The 25,120-nt window shown below is 38.6% G+C and overlaps 1 protein-coding gene across 1 annotated transcript in view; it reads left to right on the forward strand.

The window, feature by feature from the left end:
• The first annotated feature begins 2,682 nt into the window (after positions 1-2,682).
• gsap (gamma-secretase activating protein) overlaps positions 2,683-25,120 on the forward strand; it is a 29,077-nt gene continuing 6,639 nt past the window's right edge. Inside the window, exons 1-26 of the mRNA XM_034862976.1 lie at positions 2,683-3,124; positions 4,131-4,201; positions 5,172-5,228; positions 5,341-5,410; positions 6,040-6,087; positions 6,197-6,285; positions 6,826-6,895; positions 7,085-7,134; positions 7,480-7,605; positions 7,726-7,782; positions 7,914-7,960; positions 8,603-8,688; positions 9,303-9,380; positions 9,508-9,594; positions 9,829-9,921; positions 10,105-10,270; positions 10,671-10,761; positions 12,956-13,025; positions 14,539-14,618; positions 14,813-14,893; positions 15,285-15,407; positions 15,684-15,739; positions 17,560-17,591; positions 19,281-19,342; positions 22,174-22,269; positions 24,912-24,982. Of these exons, the coding sequence (XP_034718867.1) occupies positions 3,037-3,124; positions 4,131-4,201; positions 5,172-5,228; positions 5,341-5,410; positions 6,040-6,087; positions 6,197-6,285; positions 6,826-6,895; positions 7,085-7,134; positions 7,480-7,605; positions 7,726-7,782; positions 7,914-7,960; positions 8,603-8,688; positions 9,303-9,380; positions 9,508-9,594; positions 9,829-9,921; positions 10,105-10,270; positions 10,671-10,761; positions 12,956-13,025; positions 14,539-14,618; positions 14,813-14,893; positions 15,285-15,407; positions 15,684-15,739; positions 17,560-17,591; positions 19,281-19,342; positions 22,174-22,269; positions 24,912-24,982 (2,045 nt within the window). The 5' untranslated portion in view covers positions 2,683-3,036. The remainder of the gene's footprint in view (positions 3,125-4,130; positions 4,202-5,171; positions 5,229-5,340; positions 5,411-6,039; positions 6,088-6,196; positions 6,286-6,825; positions 6,896-7,084; positions 7,135-7,479; positions 7,606-7,725; positions 7,783-7,913; positions 7,961-8,602; positions 8,689-9,302; positions 9,381-9,507; positions 9,595-9,828; positions 9,922-10,104; positions 10,271-10,670; positions 10,762-12,955; positions 13,026-14,538; positions 14,619-14,812; positions 14,894-15,284; positions 15,408-15,683; positions 15,740-17,559; positions 17,592-19,280; positions 19,343-22,173; positions 22,270-24,911; positions 24,983-25,120) is intronic.

The following is a 25,120-nucleotide window of genomic DNA, read 5'->3' on the forward strand; positions in this document are numbered from 1 at the left end:
TCGGCTTTTATCGTTTCTAATCGGCCTGCCAACCGGATTCTATCAAATAATTATCAACAAAGATGTCTTACAAATATGATCACTCAAGAATGAAAGTGATACGATTTTCATTTGTTCCCTTCACAAAGAAACTGTACACCTTACACATTTTTTAACTATTCATTATCTGATTAGGATCTGTCAATCCCTTCTTTTTAAATACACGAATTGGAGTTTTCATTGACATAGGATATCATTTTTTGCATTTTCTTTATGCTCATGGAACACATTATCTTAGTAGACTTTGTATTTTAGAATATTTACAACTATATACAATAAAATTAAAGTTGCCACAAGTTGTAGATGTTTTGCAGATTATTGAACATCTATGCAACTGTAACTAACACAAATGGCATATGGTTTAATAAGTATCACCTTACAAAATAATTGTTACATTAATGTTGAAACCTTACCTACTTATTGCAACTTTCAAATTGAGCCACCAGATTTAATTTTGTAGATAAACTGAGAACAAAATGTTAGCTAAAATAGAGAATACTTTTAGGGGCAATGCACCTCTGAATATAACATCTTAATATAACATTGTTCACTCTGTTTGCTCTTTGCTTTCATTTCCTCTCAGAAGTCACCCACAGACATCAACGACTCTTGTGTGCAGTTTTCAAACTCAGCAGAAGGGGACAGTGTTGGTCATCTTATGCTGTACAAAATAAAAGATGACAAAGGGCTTATTTGGCTGTACCGTGCATTTTTGTACATACACATATTTACAGGGTGTCGTTATTTAAGCAGTTACTAGAGTCAAAGGAAGCGTTTGTGTTGCTAATTAATTTATGTTATACCTAGTCACATGCCCTGCACAACTTCATTAACCAATACGAATGGCGAACGTTAATGTGAAGGAGATGTCTCGCCATCAACCCAACCAGTGAACAGGTAAACAGTAGAGAAAACTTGACAACAAATAGTCTAGCAGTTTTTTTTGTTTTGTTTTTTATATCTGTATTGCTACAGGTACTGGAGTGTTATTCCTCCATTGTTCTTTTTTTTTAACTTAATTTATTATTTTGTACTATTTTTGAGAAAATAGTCAATGTCTTGATCATGTCTCTGAGAAGTAACTCAAAGAAAGACATTGACCATCTTCTCAAGAATAGTCTGGTACCAAGGAATCAAGCTCAAAATGTTGGCATCTCCTGCAATTGACCACATTGCTGTGAAATCCAAAATCTATATAATGCTGCGACTAAACTTTATTCTCTAAATGTACTGAATGTAACCAGTGGGTTAAATATAGTCACGTGAGGCACACGGAAATGAATGCTTGGCCTGTCAGCGCCGACTTCGCCAAGAATTTATGGCTGCAGTCCGGAGCGTCCCATGTCATGCCGTCCCGCCTGGTGCCGTCCCCGAACTTCTGTTAAACATGTTGCTGCATTTGTGACTTTGCCTTTTGAAGTTTCTTCTGCAATAATTTTTTCCACAAAGCTGCTGCTGTTTTGCCGAGTCTAGACTTTTATAATTACTTTACTAGACTTAATTATAATTACTTAATTATTTTTTCATAAATCTGTCTGTTTTAATGATTGTGTTGTAGGCCTATGTTTGTATGGAGGAAAGTGTGTCCTGGTAATGGTTTGTATTTGTTTAGTGACTCTTAATCAGGCCCAAGTGTTTTTGAAAAAAAGAGTGTTGATTAATTTATTGACTTAGAGGTGGTGACATATGACTAGTTCATTTTATTATATTGCATGGTTTTAGTGTGTATTTTGATATTTGCATGTGGTGTTTATTTGCAGTCCCTAGCTTCTTATGATCCACCTATGAGGACCACTGCAACCATTTTAAATAGTTTCTTCCAATTTCTTCTTAAACAGTTTTCACTATAACGAACGTCACTCCTACTGTGTTTTGGATATTTGGTTGTTTTGTTTTCTTTATTGCATTAGTTCTGTTTCCAACTTATTGTTCTTTTACAGTTATGTTTAGGTGAATATTGTTTTTTGGGGTTTGTAATAAATTATTTTTAATAGCTCAAACCAACCTCGTCTCTGATCTTTTATGTGGGCTTGCTTGTGTAGTGGGAGTCCCCGGGTTTGGTACCAACTGAAATCATACTTTAAACTCTTTGGGTGAAAGTCCCAACGTGGCGTTGTCAACATTCAAATTGCTAAAGTTTGGCTAAGCCCTCTATTGGGCCTGGTTACATATAGGGTAGTAATTACTAAATTATTCATTATTGATTAACACACTTTATTTTCTTGACATATCATGTTGGTCTATGTATGGAAAGTAGACATATTTTGTTTTTAAGTGAGAAAAATATAAATTATCTAGTCCAATGTGACAACTTTAAATGCATTTTCTTTGATCAACAGCCCTTCAATTTACAATGATACATTAAATCGGGGTGAACACTGACTGGCTTTACGAATAGGCAATATTGTGTCGACAAATTAATGCACTTAAAGCTTTTAACCTTAAACCAATAACTCACCATTATTGTAATGATCATACTATTATGTCAAGCTTCCAGTTAAATACATTTAGCAAGTTGGCAGTCACCCGCCTGATATAGGAACCATTTGTGACACACCAATGTGAATTAAGTGCCTGGCTGAGCCTGGATGGCGCACTCATTCAGCGGGACGGTGAGAAATTCCAACCCGCTGGACCGATGCTTTCCTCGGCCTATGGCAGCCTATCTCCCGGCTGGCTGCTCCCTGAGAAGGGAGGAGCTATCTAGGGGACAACGTAACATTTCCGCATGCCAATAAAAATACGTTTCTGAAAACAATAGGCAGAGGAAGAAGTAGATAGTTCATGTGAATATGTGCGTGTATGCTCAACTGCTTTCAGTTTTACTAGTGTCCAAAGTTAGCTTGTAGTTTCGGTCACATGCCTGTCCTGAAGAAACAGACGGCAGGTGTCGTCCGCCGCCTCTTCTTCTTCTTCTCAAGAAAACAAACTCACTCCGGAGTATTTTAGAAGGCGGAATTTAGAACTGAAAGCCGTGGAGCAGACAAAAGTCTAAACATGCTGAAATTAAAACCAAAATTTGACCTGCACGGAGATGTGGTGTGTGACATCCTCAGGAAGGAGGCGTCGGTCTGCAGGGTGAAAGGTGAGGCGTTCAGGTGTCTACGGGCAGAGCTCTGCTTTTTTTTAGTGTCGAACTATTGACAACGTACAGCATTCAAATGCTTTGATCAACAGTGCTAGCTAAAAGTGTCAAATTTTAAGTTCAACCTGTCATTGTTATACAGTCTAAAGGGAATGTAACTGTATTATACGTTTTTGTAATAGTATGATGAAATTGCATGGTATCTCACACAAAGTAAAAAAAAAAGACAAATGACTGTCCTAGATAACTTTAGCTTCAAAAATTGAAACATCTGGATTGTTACGACGTTTAAAGTCAATAGCTCTTTAGATACAGTTTATGGTATATACCAGTAGATGGGGCTATTTACTCGTCATATTTCCTCTCTAAAAATACATTTGGTCGGCATCATAGCATCATAAAAACCAAAAACTAGGTCGGGATGCCTTAAAACCAAACGTCCCATTTTCAAAATAAAAGACTAAATGCAGTATAGCTATAGAAAATACAATTTATTTAATGGATATCCTCAAATATCTGGATTTGCATGATTCCAGCACCTAACATCCTATATTAAATTGGATAAAATGGAGCGCAGATTATATTATTTACAGTATATACAATCTATATACAATCTTAGTACATGTATTTGGTTTAAATATCTTTGCAGGATCCAAATATTACAGCAATATTTTCAAACCGCATGCTGTTACTAAGCAATCAAAAGTTTACTGTAACATAAGAAATAATGGTTGATAGTACATGGTTATGAAGGTGCATCTCATTATGTCTTATTAAGCAGCACATTTACAGATTCTGGGCAAATATTTCACCTACACATTTGGGCACTTTAAGTGTGTAATGATAGGTTATTATACAGTGGAAACACGCTATATTCTCATTTAGCATACCATGGAATGTGTTCGGCATGAGCAGTGGCGGGGATACTAAAACGTGTTTGACAGTACACACTGTACTCCGAACATAATTAGATGTATAGTTAAAAATAACGATGCTGTGTCTGCAGAATACTCTGAAGCAGTGGACACTTGTATCCTCAACATTGAAAGAGATGGGGGCATCCTTTACTCCTGGAAGGTACTATAACTCCATAATGACGTCATTGCCTATTAAGCATTTCCTCCTAATAAATGTACTCATTAAATGAGTGTTATTATTCCAATCCTTATTAATCAAGTAATCTTTACTGTTTAGTTATGGTACAACCTGCATTGGTCTTACTTCTTTTTAACGTTATTTCCATGTTGTGTGAATTGTCTTTTTTTGTTGCACTTAAGCCATGTATTTTTATACTTTTTATACAAGTTCACTTTATATTTGTTTATCTTAAGGTAGGGGTTTAAATAGCTTAATGTATGTTATTATACAGTATAATAATATACAGTATGCATACTGTTTGCCAACTATTCTGTATCAGCTTGTCCCAGTCCACTGAAGATACTAGGGGTTATGAAATATTCAAATCCCAGATGCCATTTTCTCCAACATTGAAAATCAATTGTACACCACCAAAAGAAAAGCAAAAAACAATATTCTTTTACACAGATTTCACCATACATCTGCTTAACATATTTTAAGAAAGCTTGTTACCCTTGTTAGAATTTAAAATAAAGTTCTGTGTGCTGATCCATGCTTCTCTGCACAACATACATTTTTAATGAAAGACCTGCCAAAGAGTCTTTGGGTTTAGTAGGTTAAAGACAGTGTGCAGCCTGCATGGAGGAAATAATCTCTGTTTTTGTGCATGGTTCACAGCTTTATGCATTCCTCGCAGTGCCTTGGATTTTTGTGCCAGAGAAACCTCTTCCTTTTATTTTAAATCTTCTGAACCTGAAAAAGTGGTGATTCGCTGGTCAGAAGTAAAGCATGTCAAGTCAGGATAATGAGCAAGGTCAGCCAAGGTTAATGAAGAGGTCAAGTATGAAGTTCCACGCATACCAATGTGGTGGAAGACACCAGTGGGAAAAAAGGTTTACTTGGTCAGGACGGATTCTGTAGTTTGAATAATTTAACGACCTAACTAGAGGATTCTATGTTATTTTGATAGGGGGCAACAGGGACCACCAGAATTGGGAAATATGACTCCAACACCAAACAGAACAAGGTACCGTGTGTCAGTCCCATGTCTTTTTCCCTCAGGTGCAGCAGATTTTGCTTTTGTGCACCTGTTCTCCTGCACGACCCATTCCCATGTGTCTGTATATTCTCTCCAATAGCTCCTGTACACATTCGACAAGCAGGTGTGTGTCAGCAGCTGTTCCTTGAACAAGGAAGAGACGCTGTTAGGTAAGCCTCTGTAATGTACAGATAACGAATTGCCAGCAACAGCCATTGTTAAAGGTACAGTAGACTTGGAAGGATTTGTCAGTTGGTGTTTGTAAACACAGTGTTCAAAGTTGGCCATTCCTCTCCAGCTCAATATGCGAGTGAGAGAGAGAGAGAGAAAGAGAGAGAGAGAGAGAGTGAGAGAGAGTGAAAGAGTGAGAGAGAGAGAGAGAGAGAGAGAGAGAGAGAGAGAGAGAGAACAGTGGTGGTCTAGCAAGCTAGGCAGTGAATGAAGAGAGGAAGAAACAAAGTTATTTTCTGATTGTTTCATGGCAGATACGTTCTAAAGCACAAATAAACGCACCCACACCTCAAGATTTGGGTAAATGCAGAGTTCATCCTGTTGCTGCATGTGTGTGTGTGTGTCTTGGTCAAACACATACTGTATTGGCTGGGGTAAACATACTCACGTGGGGTCCAAAGGCTCTTTGATGATGCCCTGAAAGTCCCACACACAAAAAGAAAAGTGGAAATACAGGCAGGCAGTAATGGCGCCAAATCATACTTAAAGAAACACTGATTTGGTGTAGTCTCTGTGGAAAATATTTCTAAATTAAGTCAAACCTGTGGCTGTACCTTTTCTTTTTCAGCTGTCAGCTTGGCCCAAAACACCAAAGGAAATGAGCACCTCAAACCAAGTAACATCCAAGATTTCATTTACAGACCATGTCATCAACCATTGCATTTTTTAATCTTTCTATTTGCATTTTTCAATTTATTTCTTCTAACTCTGCCTTGTCTCTGTAGTATCCAAGTGTCTAACTCTCCTGATTGAGATCCATCCAATCAACAACACTAAAGTCCTCAAGGCAGTGGACTGCAGGGTCAAAGTGCAGGTAGGGTTTGTGGTTGTGTGGTTGTGTGTGTGTGTGTGTGTGTGTGTGTGTGTGTGTGTGTGTGTGTGTGTACCTGTTTGTGTGTGTTGTTTTGGCCCCCAATTTCTTGCAGGATTTACTGCTGACACAAGCTGATGTTGCAGTTAGGGTGCATCTTTGCACACAGTGTGCCGAAGATGCCACAGAGTGCCATTTACTTTTTTATTGCTTGAAATTTGCTGAAAAGTGCTCTGGCCTGTAGTTTCCATTCTCTTTCTTGTTCCCTTTATCATATTTGGTCTTTCTCCCTTTCTAAGTTAAGTTATTATTATTTTTTATTAACAAAGGAATATTACCTGCATGTTATTAAGCCACTGTGGCTTTAACCCTTGTAGACCTTACAGTTGGATGCTTGTCATATTGCCAAACCATATATTTAAATATATGCCAAGAATGTTTAAGGCGTGCATTCACATATGAAACTCAGCAAATACATTCCTCCATCTGGTAAGTGCTGTGAACCATAAGATACTGACTCATGCGTTCTGTGACTGTCTCTAGTTCCTCCATTCAGAAACTGACAGGAGATCAGTGCTGGAGAGCCACCTGCTGCTGCTGACTGAGGACGGATGTAAGTCTGTGTGCCCTTACGCTCATCTGTCTATATGGGCTATATTTCTTTAATCTGTGACAAAACAGATCATCAAATTCAGAGAGGCATAATCTGTCTTTCTACATTTGGAGAGGTAAAAACAGCATTCTCCGGATCCACACTTTCCGGATATAGTTATATTTATGCATATCCGTCTGTGCGTTTCAGATGCGGATCTCTACCATGTTCTGCTTACAAGGCACGAGGGTTATCGAGTGGTGAGTTAGACTCTACATTCACCACATTGCTCCCTTTAGCCAGCTCTTTTTCTTTTTGAAGGAAGTGGACAGTGACCTTAGCTTAACAATAAATTGAATGGAGGAAGTTTCTGGCTGAAGGGTTCTGGGCTGTTTTTTAAAGGGTAAAAATTCTGCACATATCTAGTATTTAATAAGCAAAAAGATGGGGAAGTAATTGCATAACCCAGTGCAAAGAATATATGGTTTAACCTTATTCAATCTCAAACCATAAACTGTATGGTGTATCGTTCCCTCCTAGGGAGCTTTGCATTAAGAATTCAGTTTATCTACAAAGCTGAATAGTAAAGTGTTTGTGTGAACCAGGTGATGGCGAATCCTGAACGTTTGTCCAAAACAGTGGAGAGAATAGTGGAGGACTTCTGCTGGGTCCAGTGGGATGGACACACACAAAGAGTCTACTATCTCACTCATAACGTGACGCACACACAGGCATGTACAACTGTACTTGTGAGGACATTGCATTGAATTCATCTATAAAAAGCACAAAACTATTTTTCTTTAGACTAGGTACACCAAATAAGAGAAAATTTGCGTTACTTGCTTTCACAGGACAAGTTCCTGATGCGATGTGTTCAGTTTTACCCCAACCATAACTGCGAAACTGTGGTAGGTCATCTCTGTGTCTTACTATTCAATAAATGTCCAGTCTTTTGCACATGTTTTAACCATATATTGTTATTTCTGCTTTGACTTGATAATAACATATCGTTGTCTTGCTTTATATTACTGTCCCACAGTTGGAACTCCCATTAGAGTTGCCTGCTAATCTTTTCCACACAGTCAAGTAAGGCAAAAACTATGAATACAGTATAAATAAATGTTTTTTCTCAGCAGAATCTTAATTATATATTCTGCATTGTTTGAATGTAACTGACGCGTCATTATGGATCACACATAACTTCTAGGCAAGTCCCGCCTTACCAAGCAGCTTGATTGGTTGGAGTTAGGCATTGACCTTGAGTGGTTAAGGTTAGGATAGCTGATTGGTCAGGGGAAAGGACATGAACAAATCAGGTTATGTCACCTTGCGTAGTAATGTCTGAATGCTATTGAAGGGCGGGGTTGTTGCGGGAGGTTGCGTGGGTTCCATGATAACGTGGTACTGAACATCTACCTTCACATTACATTCCATGTTATTTAGCTGACGCTTTTATCCGAAGCCTTAGACAAAGACTTACAATTACTATGTATGCACAGGGACACATTGGTTGATATAACGCAGTGGTATTCAAACCCAAGTCTCCCACACCAAAGGCATGGGTCATATTGACTGTCACACCACCGCCCACAATGTACCTGCAATCAAACACACCCCAATTAATTCCTGTTAACGTCCTGTTGCAAGTTACTAGTTTTCTGTACACCTTTCTAGATCCCAAAATATTCTGATTGTATTTCACTTTGTGTATGTCTCTGTGTCCAACAGATTCGTAAATCTGGGTTTTGACCATTATCACATGGTGAGACCAGAGCAGGAGCTTGTTAGGTTTGAAGTGTTCACAGACAAAATAGGTAACACATTCACACACACACATACATTGTTGCATGAATAATGCAATGCTTTCACACATATTCTGTGTACATATTCTCTCAACATATGCAAAAAAACTGACATTACAGTTACAGAACATGACTAATTCTATATACTTGTGTGTGTTTTGCATTTTTCTTTGTGAAAACAAGAAAGTAAGTCGCTGTTACAACTCCTAAAGCAAGGTTATAATCTGCAGCACATATTTCACAATCTCAATGATGAAACACTACGATGATCAAAAGATTGTTTGAAGAGTCTCATTTGGAAATGAGGTGTTAATCAATGAATGTAAGCTTAATTTGTTGTCCGCTAATGTAGTTTGCATTGAAATTAGAGTTTTAAAAATTAAAATTGGTCAAATTATTGCATGATTATGTTATCAGATTAGAACTCAAACCTCTGACAAGTAATGAGAAATTTGTAATATTTTGTTTCATTCATGAAATTGTTGATTGATATTAATAATCTTTGATTTCTCAACCAAAAACAAAATCTACATAATTTACCCCTTTTATTGATTAATGATTATTACACCTTTTAAAATGTGTTAATACTGGGTATTAATATGTGAATTGACCTGGATTGTTTTTAGGAAGCATGTGTGTGTGCTACAGCCAACCTCTTGAAGATAAACAGGAGCTGATCTACACTGTGGTTTTAGTCCATAAAGGTGAGTTTGCTGTCTAATTCAAAGAACGAATAATATCTAAGTTCTTTTGTCAGTCTTTTTTTTTCCTATGTTACTGTTTTTATCTTGAGCATATGGTGACTAATTTAAATTTTCTCACCTCCTGTAGACTGCAGAAAGACGTTCAGAGTATCTCTCGGCAGTCACCAGTCGCCACAGAAAGCCGCATCCCTCCATCCGCTCTTCATTCCTATAGGTCATTGCACACAGGAATGTAAAACAGTCACACTTTAGAATCCTTATCAATTCAACTGTGTGTGACTTTGTGAGGTTGATTGCCAAACATGCATTTCTTACTTGTGCATTCAAAGCAGCAACACTGACACACAAATGAATACATGTATCCTCATGCAGCCTGATAAATGCCTGGTGCGCATACAGAATACAAATATAACATAGTTGGGATGTTGTCTTATTTTTGTATATGTAGGTTACCATATCCTGGTGTATCTTCAGGACTATTTCCTCCATTGTATCAACACCAGACAGCAGGAGATGCTCTGTCACTCCCTCTTTCTCTCAGGTAAGATGAGGCTTTTGTAAAAACCATGTCTAAAGTGAGTGATGGCTGTGGAGCAGTTTGTTTACATAAGTTCTCAGCTACAGTACATGGTCATATGTTTTTCCTGATGGGTTTAAAAAATAAAATCTAATCTTGTTGTATAAAGAGTCTTATTCTCTGTCTGTATGTCTCAACCACTTGAAGGTGTTGACGTGGATTTGGGCCTGCAGTGTCAGTCAGCTAACATCACAGTGCTGCATGCAGAGGAAGAGTCCAGTCTTAGTCTGTTGGACCTGGCCAGCGGGAGGATCCACACGGCTGAGATTAACCCTGCCTTCCTGCTGCAGTTACTGCGATCAGACACTCCTAGGTGAGCATGACTCAGAACCTTTTGTGGAAATGAAAGATTTATGTATATTGGGGTAATTATTTTCTACACAAAGAGGAAGCACTTGAGAGCAGATGAGAGTATAAGCAGGCAGTATGCAGACAGGTGGATAGTTATTTTGTGCTGATACATCAGCAGAGTCGTTTTGGGAATGGATGTTAAAAAAGCTTTAGCTTAATTCGTGCATAGCAGATTGGATTTACCATCCAGCTAGATAAAGATGCATCACTGGCCACTTGCTCAATTTAGTTGTTGGACAATAATTTAGTCCGGTCACTGACTGTTGGCTGTCTGCCTGTGCTTCGGCCTTTTTGTGTCTCTTGTGTTTGAATATGCTTATGTTGTATAAAAGTAAATTTGCTGTATGTCACCTCCGCCCAAGATGTCCCAGCAGTAAGGCTGACCCTCAGCGCCTGGCTGCCCTTCACTGGCTCCTGGTTTACATGGGAAACGACCCAAATCTGGAGCTGAAGGTACAAAAAAAGGAAGAAAAAGACAAAAGTATTGACATTTAAGGAAAATCTAGGAAGTTTACATGTCCTTTTTTTCCAAAATAAATGTTATAATACAAAGATGTATAATGTACACTTTAATCAAGGATTGCATTTTAACACAATGTCATTATTTATTTTGTAGAACATAAAATCCTTAAAAATTTTAGTTATTACCAGGGATCAACGAGTCACTAGTCCAGCAACTAGTCAAGGAGAGAATGAGGAGAGAGAGAGAGAGAGTTCAAATGTACATGCTAATACCACTGAAAGGCGATTTGCCTCAATGATAAAGAACAGCTAATTAAAAATAGATAAAGGTAGAGATGGCTGCTTTTCTGCACTTCTGTGTAAATTTGGTAGGTGTCAACCTTGAGTAGGAGGTGAGCAGATGGAGGAAAGAAGACAGAGAAAGAAAGCGATGACTGTATGTTGTAATAAAACATGAGAGGACAAGTAAAACTTGACAGAGATCAAACATAGTCAAACAAAGATGGAAAGAAAGGGGCAGATATTTTGTATAAGCATAGTGCTGACAATGACTCAGACTCTAAAAGTAGTACACCTATGTTAAGATGTTGCAGCACTGATAGATTGTTATAAATTCTTTCTTTAGAGGTTAGAAGAGTCTTTAGCTTCATTAGTGCAGCTACCACTGAGAAATTTGACACCACACATAACTTTTGTATTCTTGGTAGACATTAATAATGCTGCCCAGCAGCACAAAAAGTAGTAGCTTTAATAAAGGTGATTGCTTGTTCAATTTTTTTTTTATTTGTAACTTTAAAAGAATGCTGTACAAATTGAGTTCTTCTCCTCCTATGTTTGTTTCTTTTTTTTTCTTTGTCTTCACACAATTGTTATATAGTATTTCATTTTGGACTCATACTGTCTTTGGTAAAGAGATGTTTGTTCAAACAGCAGGGAGATGGCAACAGAAAATGAGTTTTCACTCTGCACTATGGCTGGGAGATTCACAGGAGATATCTTTGAGGACATCATTTATTTTTCATGTTTCTGTAATGTAAACATCACTATACCCATCATCCCACAAATCAGTAATTAAACTGTTTTATAACCAAACAAGATACCCACTGTTTGAACAGCGGTTAATATCAGCATTCTCTCAATGACAAAACTAAAAGGCAGCCATTCTTTTTAACATATTCACCATATTAGTTTATGTGTTGCAGTAGCTTGCTAGCATTGCCCCGCTGTTGGCACTAGATGAAAAGTCAGGGAATCTCCAAGGGCATAGTACCAAATGTCATCCAATAATCCATCTAATATTAGAGAGAGTTATTTTTGAGATATTGTAGTTATTCTACTCTGTGACGTTACTAAAGCAGTGGACCAACCGACCAACTTTGCCATTCCTAAAGCCACGTTAGCTAGTATAGCTCAAATAAAACAAAGCAGGGTTATTAAAGCCCTATTTCCACATACTACTACTTGTTAACTTTCTTGCCAAGATTTGGATGGAAATTAACAATACTGCTCTCTTGTTTGTGTGCTTATTATGAAGCTACAGCTAGGAGATTTTAGCTCAGTTTGAAAGCCTGGAAGCAGCTAGCATGACTCTGTCCATAGGTAACTAAATTCAGCTAACGTTACTAGCACTTTAATAGCTTTTTAACTACCAAGTTCGTTTGTTTAACCCATACAGTTCTCTTACCATGAGGTTGCCGGTCAACCGGCAGAGACTTCAGGAAGTCACTGTGCTTGGTTAAGAAATAAATAAGTACATAATCCTTTGTAATATTGCAACTTGTTGTTTTTAAAGTTCAATCCCTGTAATGGTTAAACAAACAACAAATAGAATGTTTCAATGACTCAGCTTTAGAATTGCTGAGAGTTGGAACTTCTTAACCTTCTTTGGACAGTCAGACTCGATGTTTGCACCCACTACCAGTCTTTGTGCTAAGCTAAGCTAATTGGCTGCTGGCTGTAGCTTTATAAGATAAGATACACCGTTATTGATCCCAAGCGGGGAAATTTGGAGAAAAAAAAACACACAGACATGAGAGTAGTATCTTCTCGTCCAACACTTGGGAGGCAGACACCCAAAATGTCAAACTATTCTTTCGAAGGATAGAGCATATACTAAGGATATTGAAAGACTATTGTACACACCACATTGACACCTGTCCCCTGTGTGTTTCCATCTTGCCTCTAGATCATTGAATGGCTCTGTGACAACGTGTATGCCTTTGAGTCCTTTGATCAGATGCAGGAGTTCATCCTAGGTCAGTGAAGCATGGGGACACTACACAAGTCTCCTGAGTTTCATTTCTTCCTTTAGAGTCTAGCTGTTCTCTTTCCTTTGCTTCTTCTGCTTATGGTTACTAGACTGCTTACATCTAGTCTACACACAAATGAATTCTTTTATTAACTCTGATTGGCTCTGAAATCTCCTTTCTCTCCAGACTTGAGCCAGGCAACCAGCGCAGGTCTGGGGAGTCTGAATTAGAGACCTTAGCGACTTGTTGCTTCTTACATAATAGTTTGTTGAAATATGGTTAAGTCCTAGTAGACACACAGCAACCCATTTGAATGTCCCACTGTCTTAAGGAAAATAGAACAGAGCTTGTTATTAATTCGCTGTTTATGGAAACAGTCCTCACCCAGACTGGTAGATGATCACATAGGTGTTGGAGCACCTTGCCGCTACATTTGCATATTATTGCTGTAACTGCTTTAACTTTCTCTAAGATACACAGTTCATATTAATACAGATGTTACTGCGCAGAGTATGAAGACTATTATGTTGACCTAATAAATAAAACGTTAGTAACCTGTGCTCACTAATATTTCATACTGATTTTGGTGGGACCAGGGACAGGCCAACCGACGGAATGGGGACAGAGCCTTGTTTGGGGGCCCTCCTCTCCAGTCACTGAATAATATAGTTATATTGTGACAAACACAATATAGAAATTGCCATAAGTATGCTTACTGAATCCTAAAAAACTATATATATCAACTACTCAGCTACTCAACAGTGAGTTATATATTATTCTCAAATGACATCAGTATTATATTAAGGATAGTGACTGTCAGTCTGTGCGTCCTGTCCAGAGTATGTCCTAAAAACTAGGAAGGGATTTGGCCGTCAGTCAGATGGGCTGCTGCAGCACACCCAGCCCAGTGTTAATGGCCGTTATTACTTGTTTACCACAGAGAAACAAGCCATGCAAGGCTGTAAACAACAAAACCATCTGCCAAAAGAACAACAACATCATATCACTTCAGTACCAAGGAGAGTGCCCGCCACAATCTGAGTTATTTAAATAACTCCCAAGATAATGACATATAATGAATGGAAAGACACACACACACATTCTCTGAACTGTAGCACCCCATCCCTGAAAATAGACACTTTGCCGGCAATTATTCAAAACCTCAATTATACAGTATTCTGCAACTTATGTAAACTACTCACTTATGTCATGTTATATTAATTACAAAAATTAAGCTTTTTTTTTTTTTTTTTAAACAAAAAAGGGTCCCATCAAGGAGTGTACACAATGCTAGCAGAAAAGAGAGGTACCTGAAAACAGCAGATGCATAGCCCACTGCATGGTTAAATCTTTAATTTAATATCATGCAGTGGGCCTCAATAAAACCCACTAAAGGGCTGGACATTGGTTCCAGTGCCTCGTTTGCCTTGTAGTTATTTTGAGATAAGATTTCTGCATAACTGTGATATATATCAAATAAACGTCTGACACTCTTTCTCTCTGTCACACACACAAACAGCCTCTTTGTACAGAATAAGCTATGAGAAGTCTCTCAGCCTGGATAAAGTCATGCCTTACTCCTCTGTACTTGACAAGAAGGTAACACACACACGCACACGCACACACACACACACACACACACAAAATTCAGAATGCATAAAGGCTTAGAAAATAAAATGGCAACCATATATGTGGATATGAATTCAAAATAAGGACAATGATGCAGTTCTATTTATCTTTTTGTACCTTAAGTAGTACACACACACATTTTAGTCCATCTTTGTGTGTTCTAGGAGATACTAGCGTTTCTGTTGGAGGTCCCGGGTGTGTTGTGTAATACTGAGCTGCATATTAAACCTGTGTTCACAGGCAAGGTAACAACATGAATTTTTAAACACTTTAAAACTGCTTTAAATTATTATTGAACGATATGTATGAGACAGTTATCATAGTAAAGAGTCTTCTTCCTACTCTGTTTCCTGCTCTATTTTGAGAACCAGTTAATACAACTTGGCCTTACTTTTAGGTTAGGGTTTAAATGGAGACAATGTGTGTTTGTTACATAACATACATGCATACTGTAGTTGCATGTGTGATGCAATGTTAGGAAATGACTAACCCATTTCATTCAGAGATTGTATATGTAAAACAGTGTGATTTTATATAAACTGGGTCTGCTGGTGTGCAATTCAGACGCAATTATCCTCAATAGCTTTGCAGCAATGTCCTTGCTGTGTCGCTGTGATGTTGTTTGTGCATGTGCAGGCCAAAAGTCTCCAGGGTTTCTGGGCAGAGCTGCAGTGGAACACAGAGAGGACAAAATATCTGGACGCTGTTCCCAACCCCAGATACAGGACCTCACACATACAAGCCGACTGGGATAAACTGGTGTGTGTGTGTGTGTGTGTGTGTGTGTGTGTGTGTGTGTGTGTGTGTGTGTGTGTGTGTGTGTGTGTGTGTACGTCAACAAAAACCTCTAATTAACAAGTCAAAATTCCCACACAGGAAGTTAAAGTGATTGATAGTAATTTTTTGAACATATTAGTTATTGTGAAGGCTTTGAGAATGTTTGTGTGTGCATTTTTCTCTCTACATGTCAGGGTCTTTGTTAAACAATGAGAGCGTATATTTTCATCCCACCCATGATGCTGTTGCTTGTTTCAGAGTTCCGAGAGAAGACAATCCAGCCACATGAATCACATAGAGGAGAACACAAAGAAGTAGGTCTGCCTCCGACTGGAGCTTTGTTAATAAAGGTGCATTAACAAACACAGTTCTAAGACTGGAGAGAAGAAATGCACAACTGCCCTGTGCTTACATTTTGCTACACTGTTCTCTCAAAATTGGGTTTGGAAAGGTATTCAATTTGTGCACTTTTAAACCAATAGTAGCTGCAATACTGCTACACAAATTCAGCTATCCTCGCAAGTTACATTGATTTTGTCTGACAAAAGCTGAACGTGAACAACACATTGAGCAGTAGCCATCCTTTAATTATGCTGCTTGTGTTATTCTAAGTTTTTTCTTGTCAGTTGACTGCATAAAAAGAATGAAAACAACAATGCTTCTCAAGTCATTGTGACTTCCCCAGCCTCTGCTGCACTCAGCCCACTGGTTCCTACCAAAAATGTAAATCTCTATAAAGGGATTTCATTTCTTTAAAGCCTAAATGAATTCAACAATCTGGGCACTGGAGTGTTTAAGTGAATCTTACTTATACAGGAGGAACTTTCTTTGGGACTATTTCCAGTTATGGATAAATATATATTTGGTGCTGAAGAGAGTATTTATAGCAGATAATAGTGTCTGTGGGATGGACTAACTACAGTGACCATGTTCATCATAATGAAGGCACGTGTGACCCAGTGCAACGCTGTAGCTCACTGATGCGTTTTTAATAGTTTTTTGACCACAGGGAGGTTCTACGGCACAGAGGAATTATCTAGCTTACAGAGAATACGTGTTAATATGTTAGTTGAATTAGTTCATAATTTTTTGACTTTTCATTGGATTTTTCCTTTTCAATAACAAAAATACAGAAAATCAACAGCCTTGCCCTTAAACTCTGCTGGACTGCACTCATACCCAAAAATCTGTTTAAATTATTAAATTGTTTTTTATCTCACATAGATTCTAAAGCATAACCAATCAGATTAAGTGTAAAACATAGTTTAATACAACAAAGATGTTGCAGGTTATAAGGTATAAGTACTTTTAGGCCTACACTTGAAAAACATTGGTAAAACTCCCTGATTTCCCTTAAAATACTATAACATTATTTGATGTGTCCTATCTGGAACCTAAATAAAATTAATTCCTAATTTTCATGCCCTGTTGGCAGCCTTGATAGATGTTTTTACACACTCTTCGCAGTATGAATATTAATGGATGGTGGATGATAATTTCCATAACCAAAGTCAGTGTAAAGCCCTCCTGAAAACATTGACTACAGAGTCCTCTGTCTGCTCACCGTGTAAATGTCACATCTTACTTACTGGAGCTCTCTTTGAAGTGGACTTTCTACCACTTTTTGGGGTTTTAACTTGCTACATAGACTCCCAAAACCTCAAAATTACACAAAACCCAGTGCTCACTCTCATTTTGCACATGAATGACTTGTGGGAACCCTTTTTGTAGCCTTTAAGCAGGTTACTCTTTGACCATGACATGTCCCCTTTCAATTAAAATCTTAGAAATGTGATTATAACTCAAACAGTTTATGATTAAGTGACTTGATGATGTGGGCATGTGCTTGTATGCACCAACGATGTAATACCTGTCTTGAATTAAATATAACTGTGCTGCTTGTACTAGGGATCAAACCACAAGCCTGTTGGTTCATAATTAGCTTCTGTTCCTCCAGGCTGAACTCCAGCACCTGCCTACAAACGTTGAGCTTTTATAGTTTTGATATATTTTTTCTGCGGACTGCAGCAGTAAAGCTTATACTGCTTCGGCTTACAGCGCAAAAAGTAAGACTCTTATTATGTACTAGCTTGAGGGATTGTTTTGAGACAAAGCTTTTCTTCTTATTTTGTAGAGTTCTATCAATGGTGGACACCTGGTGTCTTGGTAAGACGGCAAATGCACACTGAACAAACACATGCAGCCACAAATATAAATCCAGAGACACAACAGACGGACAGACAGACAGACAGAATACAGGGAGTGTCAATGCCATAAATAATAAGACCTTGGCTTAAACTATGTGTAAGTGTATTTGGGGTTGTGTGTTTGTGTGTTCTCTGAGGTTGCATTCTTCATGCCCACTGGAGAATTCAGCTAAACACAACCACCACACTAATTTATCTTGGAAGGAGGTTAAGAAGTAAAATGATGGGGGGGGGGGGGGGGGGGGGAAGAAATGGACGAAGCATAGAGTGAAAGAGAATTTAAAAAGAACAACGTTGAAGATACCTAGTTAATATTTTCTTACTTCCTTCACCTCTCACCCCTATTCACTTTGTGTCTGTCTCTCTCTCATTATTCCAGTGCAGATGTTTTGTGTCAACTAAAACACGGGCTATTTCATTTCCTCAGTTAATTCACATGCATGATCATACACACACAGCTTCCCGTAGATTCACTTGTAAAACCCACACTCTGCATGTTGATCACTTCTCCTGCATCACGTATACACAGATGATAGCACTCATGTAAGAAGCTGCCTCAATAATTTCCGATGGTATATCAATCAAACAGTTTCAAATCCATGCACTTTTTGATCACTCTGATCTTCTCATTCTGCTGAGATATTTAACTGGATTGGTATAAACCTTGACCTCCTGGTGGCACTCTATGAAAAGTCAGAGGATCCAAAAAGTGATTAGGATTTACCTCCAGAGCACCATGGATTTCTGCTCCAAATGTTATAGCAATCCATCCCATAGTTGTTGAGATAGTGCAGTACCTAAGTGGTGGACTGACTGAATGACAGCTATCTCTAGAGCCGTGACACTAGCACCGCTAATGGCCATCACAATGCTCAAAAGCCTAAAGTGACATTGTCAGATGACCAAGTTACAAAATCAAAGAGAATTAAAATAAATAGAGAAAAACTCCTCAAAAACCAGCAAATAGTCTTTATTATACAACAATGCTTCGTTGGATTAAGGAGACCACATTTTAGTCAATAAATGTGAAGAGACAGTGTGTCCATTGGTGTCAAAGACAGAGACGCAAAAAACACTGAACACTGAATAAGAACATCAGCTACTTGAATAAAATAATCAAAGTTAAAACAGTTGATAACTTTGAACTTCTAACAGGCGTACAGCAGATGTCACAGTGTGGCCTCTCACTGTAGCCTCAAAAGTGTTATTACAGTAACATTAAAAAGGCCAGCTTCTTGCATGTGTGTGAAAGTGATCAAATGATAATGTGTGCAATTGCGTATGCAAATGTAAAATAATTTATCAATAAGTGACCATGCTGCAGCGTGGGCCACTTAAAACACCTGAAGAGTGTGTGCACGTGTGCGCACACATACACACCAGGATTGCAGCCGTAACCTCCAAAACATACTGCAAGAGAATCCATTAATGTCTTAGCTTCTTTACTCTTTTTTTATTAAAGCCAGAAAAGTGAGAGTTGGGGTTTCTTGGGTTTCTCCATTCCTACTGATGGCCTGTTTAATAATGTTACTGTCCTGACACACCTGCTGCTACCTGTAGTGTTCAGTCTAACATGGATGTAGCATCAAATGTTTCTTCAAACGTCTCTTTTATTTGCAAGTGCTCACTATTGCCTGGTCTCTTCTAGATAAGAAGCTGGTGCCACTTTTCCAGGAGGAGGACCATCAACAGAGGGCGCTCATAGGCCTGGTGAGAGAGAGAGAGAGAGAGAAGCTGAAAGCAGTCCACACACACACACACACACACACACACACACACACACACACACACACACACACACACACACACACACACACACACACACACACACACACACACACACACACACACACACACACACACACACACACACACACACACACAGTAGCTTTTTCATGGCTTTGGGCTAGACGTTTAGTTTCTATAAAAAGGGAAATCATAATGATGGTCATTGTGACCTTAAAGTCAGGCCAATAAAGACGTTGACTTCTTTATATTGCGTTTGGGCTCAATATAAGAAGAACAACTTGACTGGCCTGCTCAGAACCCTAACCTCAGCCCCATCCAACATCTTTATTGCTGCATTGACATTTGGTATAGTATAACAGTATCCGCTAGCCTGCCATTAAAAACAGTCTTACCCACTCCAAAGTACACCAAAAGGTAAATATACTATAACGCCAGACCATTGATGTAAATGTCTGTTGATAGAATAATGTTGGAAATAAAACTACCCTTGCATCGCATTGCAATGGTTATACCTTGTTCCCTGTGGCTGGTAGCACAGGCTACAGCAGCGTGTGTGATATTACCTAGGCAACCGAGAAAGCCGGTTCACATGTCAATCACGCTCAATCAAGTTTATGTACCTGCTGCTATCACTCATTGCTACAGAAGCAGAGTACATTGAAAAAAGAAGTCTACAAGATATAGTACTATACATACCAAGGGTGTAGCTTTACTGTTAGCTACACTATTGTCACTCTCCACAATGTACTGAACTGTAACGTTATCTCCACTAACGTTGTCAGTCTCAATCTATCAGTAGCAGCTAGACCAACGTTAGGAAAGGGGCTAGCTTTATTAGTTAGAGTAGTCTACCAAAGGTTATTACCTGTTCATCAGTAGCTATTGGTGCATCTGGAAACACGGATGGAACCGCATTCTTTGTCGGTAACTTGTGCTCCTTTAGATAGCAGGGTTTTTCAAAGTCACCTGGTGGAAAATGATCACTACTAATTCGTAACTTGAGTATAGTCCCCGCCAGTGTCTCTATGTCCAAGCCAGCAGCAAGAAGCCATAGTTGGTTCCTTTCTGGATCTCGCAATGGAACTTTGTGGAAACTTCGTGGTGCCCATCTGTTTGGTTTATTTTCACAATTTCTAAATGCACACTGCATCGCTATGTTTCCTAGTCCCTTTTCTCTGATCCAATGCTTCAATATCAATGTACAAGGCTACTACTAGCTGTTATTTTTACTCGTTATAATGTTATGTTTCTTTTTGTATTTTTCTGTAAAGCACTTTGGTCAACATTGGTTGTTTTAAAGTGCTGAATAAATAAAGTTGCTAGCTAGGTGTCCTGACTGTAGTGTGCTTCTCTGTTTGACGAGAGCAAAGTAAAATTCCGCCTCTGCTAAGAAAATAGTCGCTCAAAATGTAATGCGATGAATAAGATGGAAGGGTAGTTTCATTTTTAACATTATTCTATCAACAGACATTTAAATTAATAGTCTGGTGTTATAATTGACTTGCCTTTGGTGTAATGTGGAGTGGGTAAGACTGTTTTTACTGGCAGGCTAGCAGATACTGTTGACTTGCACTAGCCTAGCACCAGAAAACTCTGCAACTGGAAGGACTGGATGACAATTTTTTGAAAACTGTCTCCACTGATAAAAAACACAATGACTAACTTGGAAATAAGGTCTTATGTCCAAAATTCTGAACCACCCCTTTAAAGTAAAAAGTGACTCAGAAGATTTCGAAAGAATTTTGGTTTTATCTTGCCTGTTTTTGAAAAGCATAACTTGTGAAAGGCTGTCAGCCAAATGAATCATTCAGTTATAGGACCAGTCATTCAGTCAGTCAGGACAAAACCTGCAGATATTTTCAAAGCAGAAAGTCCTTTGCGGTGTAATGCTCAACATCAAAAAGCAGGAGCAGAATAGAAAACAATGGTTGGTGTGTATTTCCTCGACACTGTCACTCAGTGTAGTAGATGAGTCAATAGTGTAAAAACTGGGTGCATTAAAAAGCACTTCATTATAAAATCCCTCCTTAGATCCATTGAGCATCCTAGATTGTTGATGTTTAACAGTTTAACAGCCCCCGGAGGTAGATTCTTCCTATAGCATGGGTTGATATATAGAACACTAAAGATCCATTGTAAAATGCTGACGGACCAACATTTCCCTCCATAGTCATCTTTTAGGTGAAAGTCTTGTAACGCTTCAGATGAGTCGACACTTAAAAAAAAAAGGGTATCTTAAGGACCTTGTCCTGCACTTTTTTTCACTGTATGCTGGTTGATGGACACGTTCACATTCTCCAGTTTTCCCTGTGCTCAGCATAGTTTTTTTAAAGAGTAGATAGCTTCATTTTAATGGAGTTCAGGCTAGATGCTAGCATTCTCTCAGCTATTCTTAGAAAGACCCAGTGCGCCTGTCTTTCTTGCTTTATTCCCTCTATCAATTATTTCATTATTCACCTCTTTCCTCTTCTTCTCTGTCATTCCTTCTTTCTGCACTCACTTCCTTCCCTCTTTCCTTTCTTCTCCTCATTCCCTTATCCTTCCAGAAAGGATATCAGTTAATGCTGTCAACTGTTTTTAGACCTCCTCTCCTCTCCCTCTCCTTCCTCTGCTCTCCATGGTTAAATCAATTTTGGGACTGTAGTCGAGGGAAAAGTCTAGCTGAACCTAATATGACCCTGCTGAGTACACAGCGAAGTGTTCTTAAAACACATAAACAGAAAGTAAGGTTGTACTCCAAGCTACACCCACACACACAGAAAATAATCAGTGTTTTTTTTTTTGCATTACAGACGGTTGACAAACTCCGAGAGCATCTCAACAGACACCTGCCTCGACTGGGGAAGAAGAAGATTGACTCGCTGGTTGTCAACTATGTAGCCAAACTGGTTGGTACACTGTCTCTGTGTGTGTTTTGGTCAGAGATTTAAAAAAAAGAAGTTGCTGCGTGTACTCCTGTGATCTCTTTTTTTTATTTTTATTTCAAGGTACATTGGTCTTCAAGTTATGTTTATTTAATGTTTGCCCTTGTATTCTTTTTCGGGAAGGTTAAGTGACACTCAGCGAGCAATCGCTCTGTGCTAAAGGCAGCAAGTTTTCCACTTTAGTTAAATGGTTTGACAGAGCTCACAGATGGATGTGTTCTCTTTAGATAAGAGAGGCTGCTGCGAGCTATCCGGTCGATGCTTCAGTCCTCTAAAACAAACATCACTTCTCTTGTTGACGTGACTTTTGTATGAGAATGGGGGGGAACACAAAGTGTATCATTTAACAGTACAGAAGGAGTCAAATGTAAATAAAAAGTCAAAAGTAAATAAATGCACATTAATTCATTCATTGTGTTCCATTTACTTCGGAAACCAACCCTACACCTACATCTGCATAACCAAGTGGAAAGACGAAACCATTCTTATTCTCAGTACCCAACAGAGGTACTTGGTTCTGTAAAGTCAGTCTTTAGTATTCCTGGGAGGTAAATCCCTTCACAGCTAGGAGCTGCTGAAAGCAGACATACAGCATATATCAACACAACAGTATTAAATCAGGCCAAGGGTAAGGCTGGAATTGAATAGAAAGCAGTACGCACCCCGTTTTGGGACTTTATGGAATTTCAAATGACAGAGTAAAAAAAGACCAAAGAAATCTTCCCTGCTCTGTGCTGATTGGTCGATGGTTCAGCTCGGTACGACAGGCTCAGGAGTTTTAACCTGCGCCGTCAGACTCCAAATGAAATTATTGGAAATGGGTGTGCCTGGAATCGCTTTGGCATCGCTCTGCAACAGGCAAACAAGGATATTATTTGAGAAAGAGTTTCTCATCCTGGGAGCTGGACGAAAGGACACATAAGAATCATCCTTCAGGGACATTTTACTTAAAGAACAATCAAGTAACTCAACAGCCAGGTGATGTGCTTACACATCAAGCTGACTCATGCTTTAAAAACTCAGGGAGGTACTGTTTCACAGAGGGCTGACTTCCCCTCCACAAATAAAGAACATCTCCCACTCTTGTCAGTGCTTATTGAGACTAATGGCTGCGCTGACACAGGGGAGAAGATGGGGGTGAAATAGATTACAGCTTTTAAAAGCCAGGGAACTTCTGCTATGATAAATTACAGTACCACTGCACATTATTGTCATAGTTATGTATTTTCTATCCCCGTTGCTACACACAACTGAGATACATAGCTTTGTATGACATAGCCAATGTCAGAGCGAAGAACAACGCAAATAGCTTAATGTGAATAACTAAAAGCACCGATACATGTTACGGAATTAATTGAAATAAGCTGCATTCTTTTTTAATTATGCAGAAAATGTATTCTATACCCAAGGTTATTCAACTTTTTTCACAGCAGGGGAGCCACACTGAGTAAAAAGTAAAGTCTCTTTGTCGGGCTAAGGCTCATGAAGACAAATCGCTGATTCTTGATTTTAGAAAGTCACACAGGGGATACTGTGTATGAATCTGTGTCTTAAAATCACTTTAATTTGACCTTTTTTCAGCACAGAAACACCTCGGCTACATATTTTTATCCTTTTTGTTGATCTTAAGGGGCCTGAAATTACATCAGCAGGGAGCACAAGAGATGGTAGTTGGAAAAGAAATAAATTAAAGTGGAATAATTTATTTTTGCTTAAAAGGTTGCCACATTATTGTCAAACAATGAATATATGATGACAGAGAATAATGCATTAAACATGTACCAGTGGAAGAATTGTTTGCCAATTAACAGCAGTTTTTTTTTTTTTTTACTTTCAGAGTATTTTACTTTCTTTATCTGTATTGACAAAAACAACTCCTTAATTTAACCAGTGTTCCTTGATTATTTTTGGGAATCCATTCCCTCTCTGGTGGACAGACAATATTAGACTTTTGCATAGAAAATGTGTTAGATGGTTCTTTTTTGTGGTTTTTCCATTGTGATAAACTTAATGAAGGATGTTGAAAAAGCAAAGTAAAATCTAAATAAAAGTCAGAGTAGCTTATTATTCCATTTGTCTTTGACATTTAAAAAAAAAATGTTTTTAAAGTCCATTACATAAGTGAAGCTAATTGAAATTCCCAGTCCGAGGTCACTGGAGGACGTTGCCGGCAGTGTTTGGAGGGGCTTATGGAGAGTTTCTGTCTGGCGTGCAGGATACAAGTGTGGCAGATCGTCTTCCTGTTATTCAACAGGAGATGAGAGAGTGGTCATTCGTGGAAAGGAGTGTTTAATGGGTGTGTTCTAGCACGCAGTCAGCATGTTTCAGATGAGTCAAGTGGATTGAAATGATCAAATATGCTGACAGAAATATGGATACATCCTGATCCACTGTGTTGTTCATGTTCAGTGGAAATGAAAATGGGAAGTAGGAAGGAGAAATAAAAAAAGGGGAAGCGAGGATACTAATAATGTGTACACTGACACGAAGAAAACATCGTCATAGAAGAAAAATGTCTTGTTTTCAGATTAAGATGTTGCATTTGAATCTAATCGAGCATCTCCTTCTCTAAGCACTCATGTTTGTTTCTGTGTGTGTGTGTTTAGCTGGAGCTCATCAGACACATGCTGGAATCAGTCTGGCTGAAGTACAAACTTGGCCCTCGTGTTTTGTGCCTGTGAGTAGCACTCCCTCTGGAGTGTGTTTCTCCTTTAAAGTTTATAACTAATGTAAAGTGTAAAGCGCTGAAAGAATGTGTGTGTGTGTGTGTGTGTGTGTGTGTGTGTGTGTGTGTGTGTGTGTGTGTGTGTGTGTG

The sequence above is a fragment of the Etheostoma cragini genome, chromosome 23 (assembly GCF_013103735.1).
Source record: "Etheostoma cragini isolate CJK2018 chromosome 23, CSU_Ecrag_1.0, whole genome shotgun sequence".
Lineage (NCBI taxonomy): Eukaryota > Metazoa > Chordata > Actinopteri > Perciformes > Percidae > Etheostoma > Etheostoma cragini.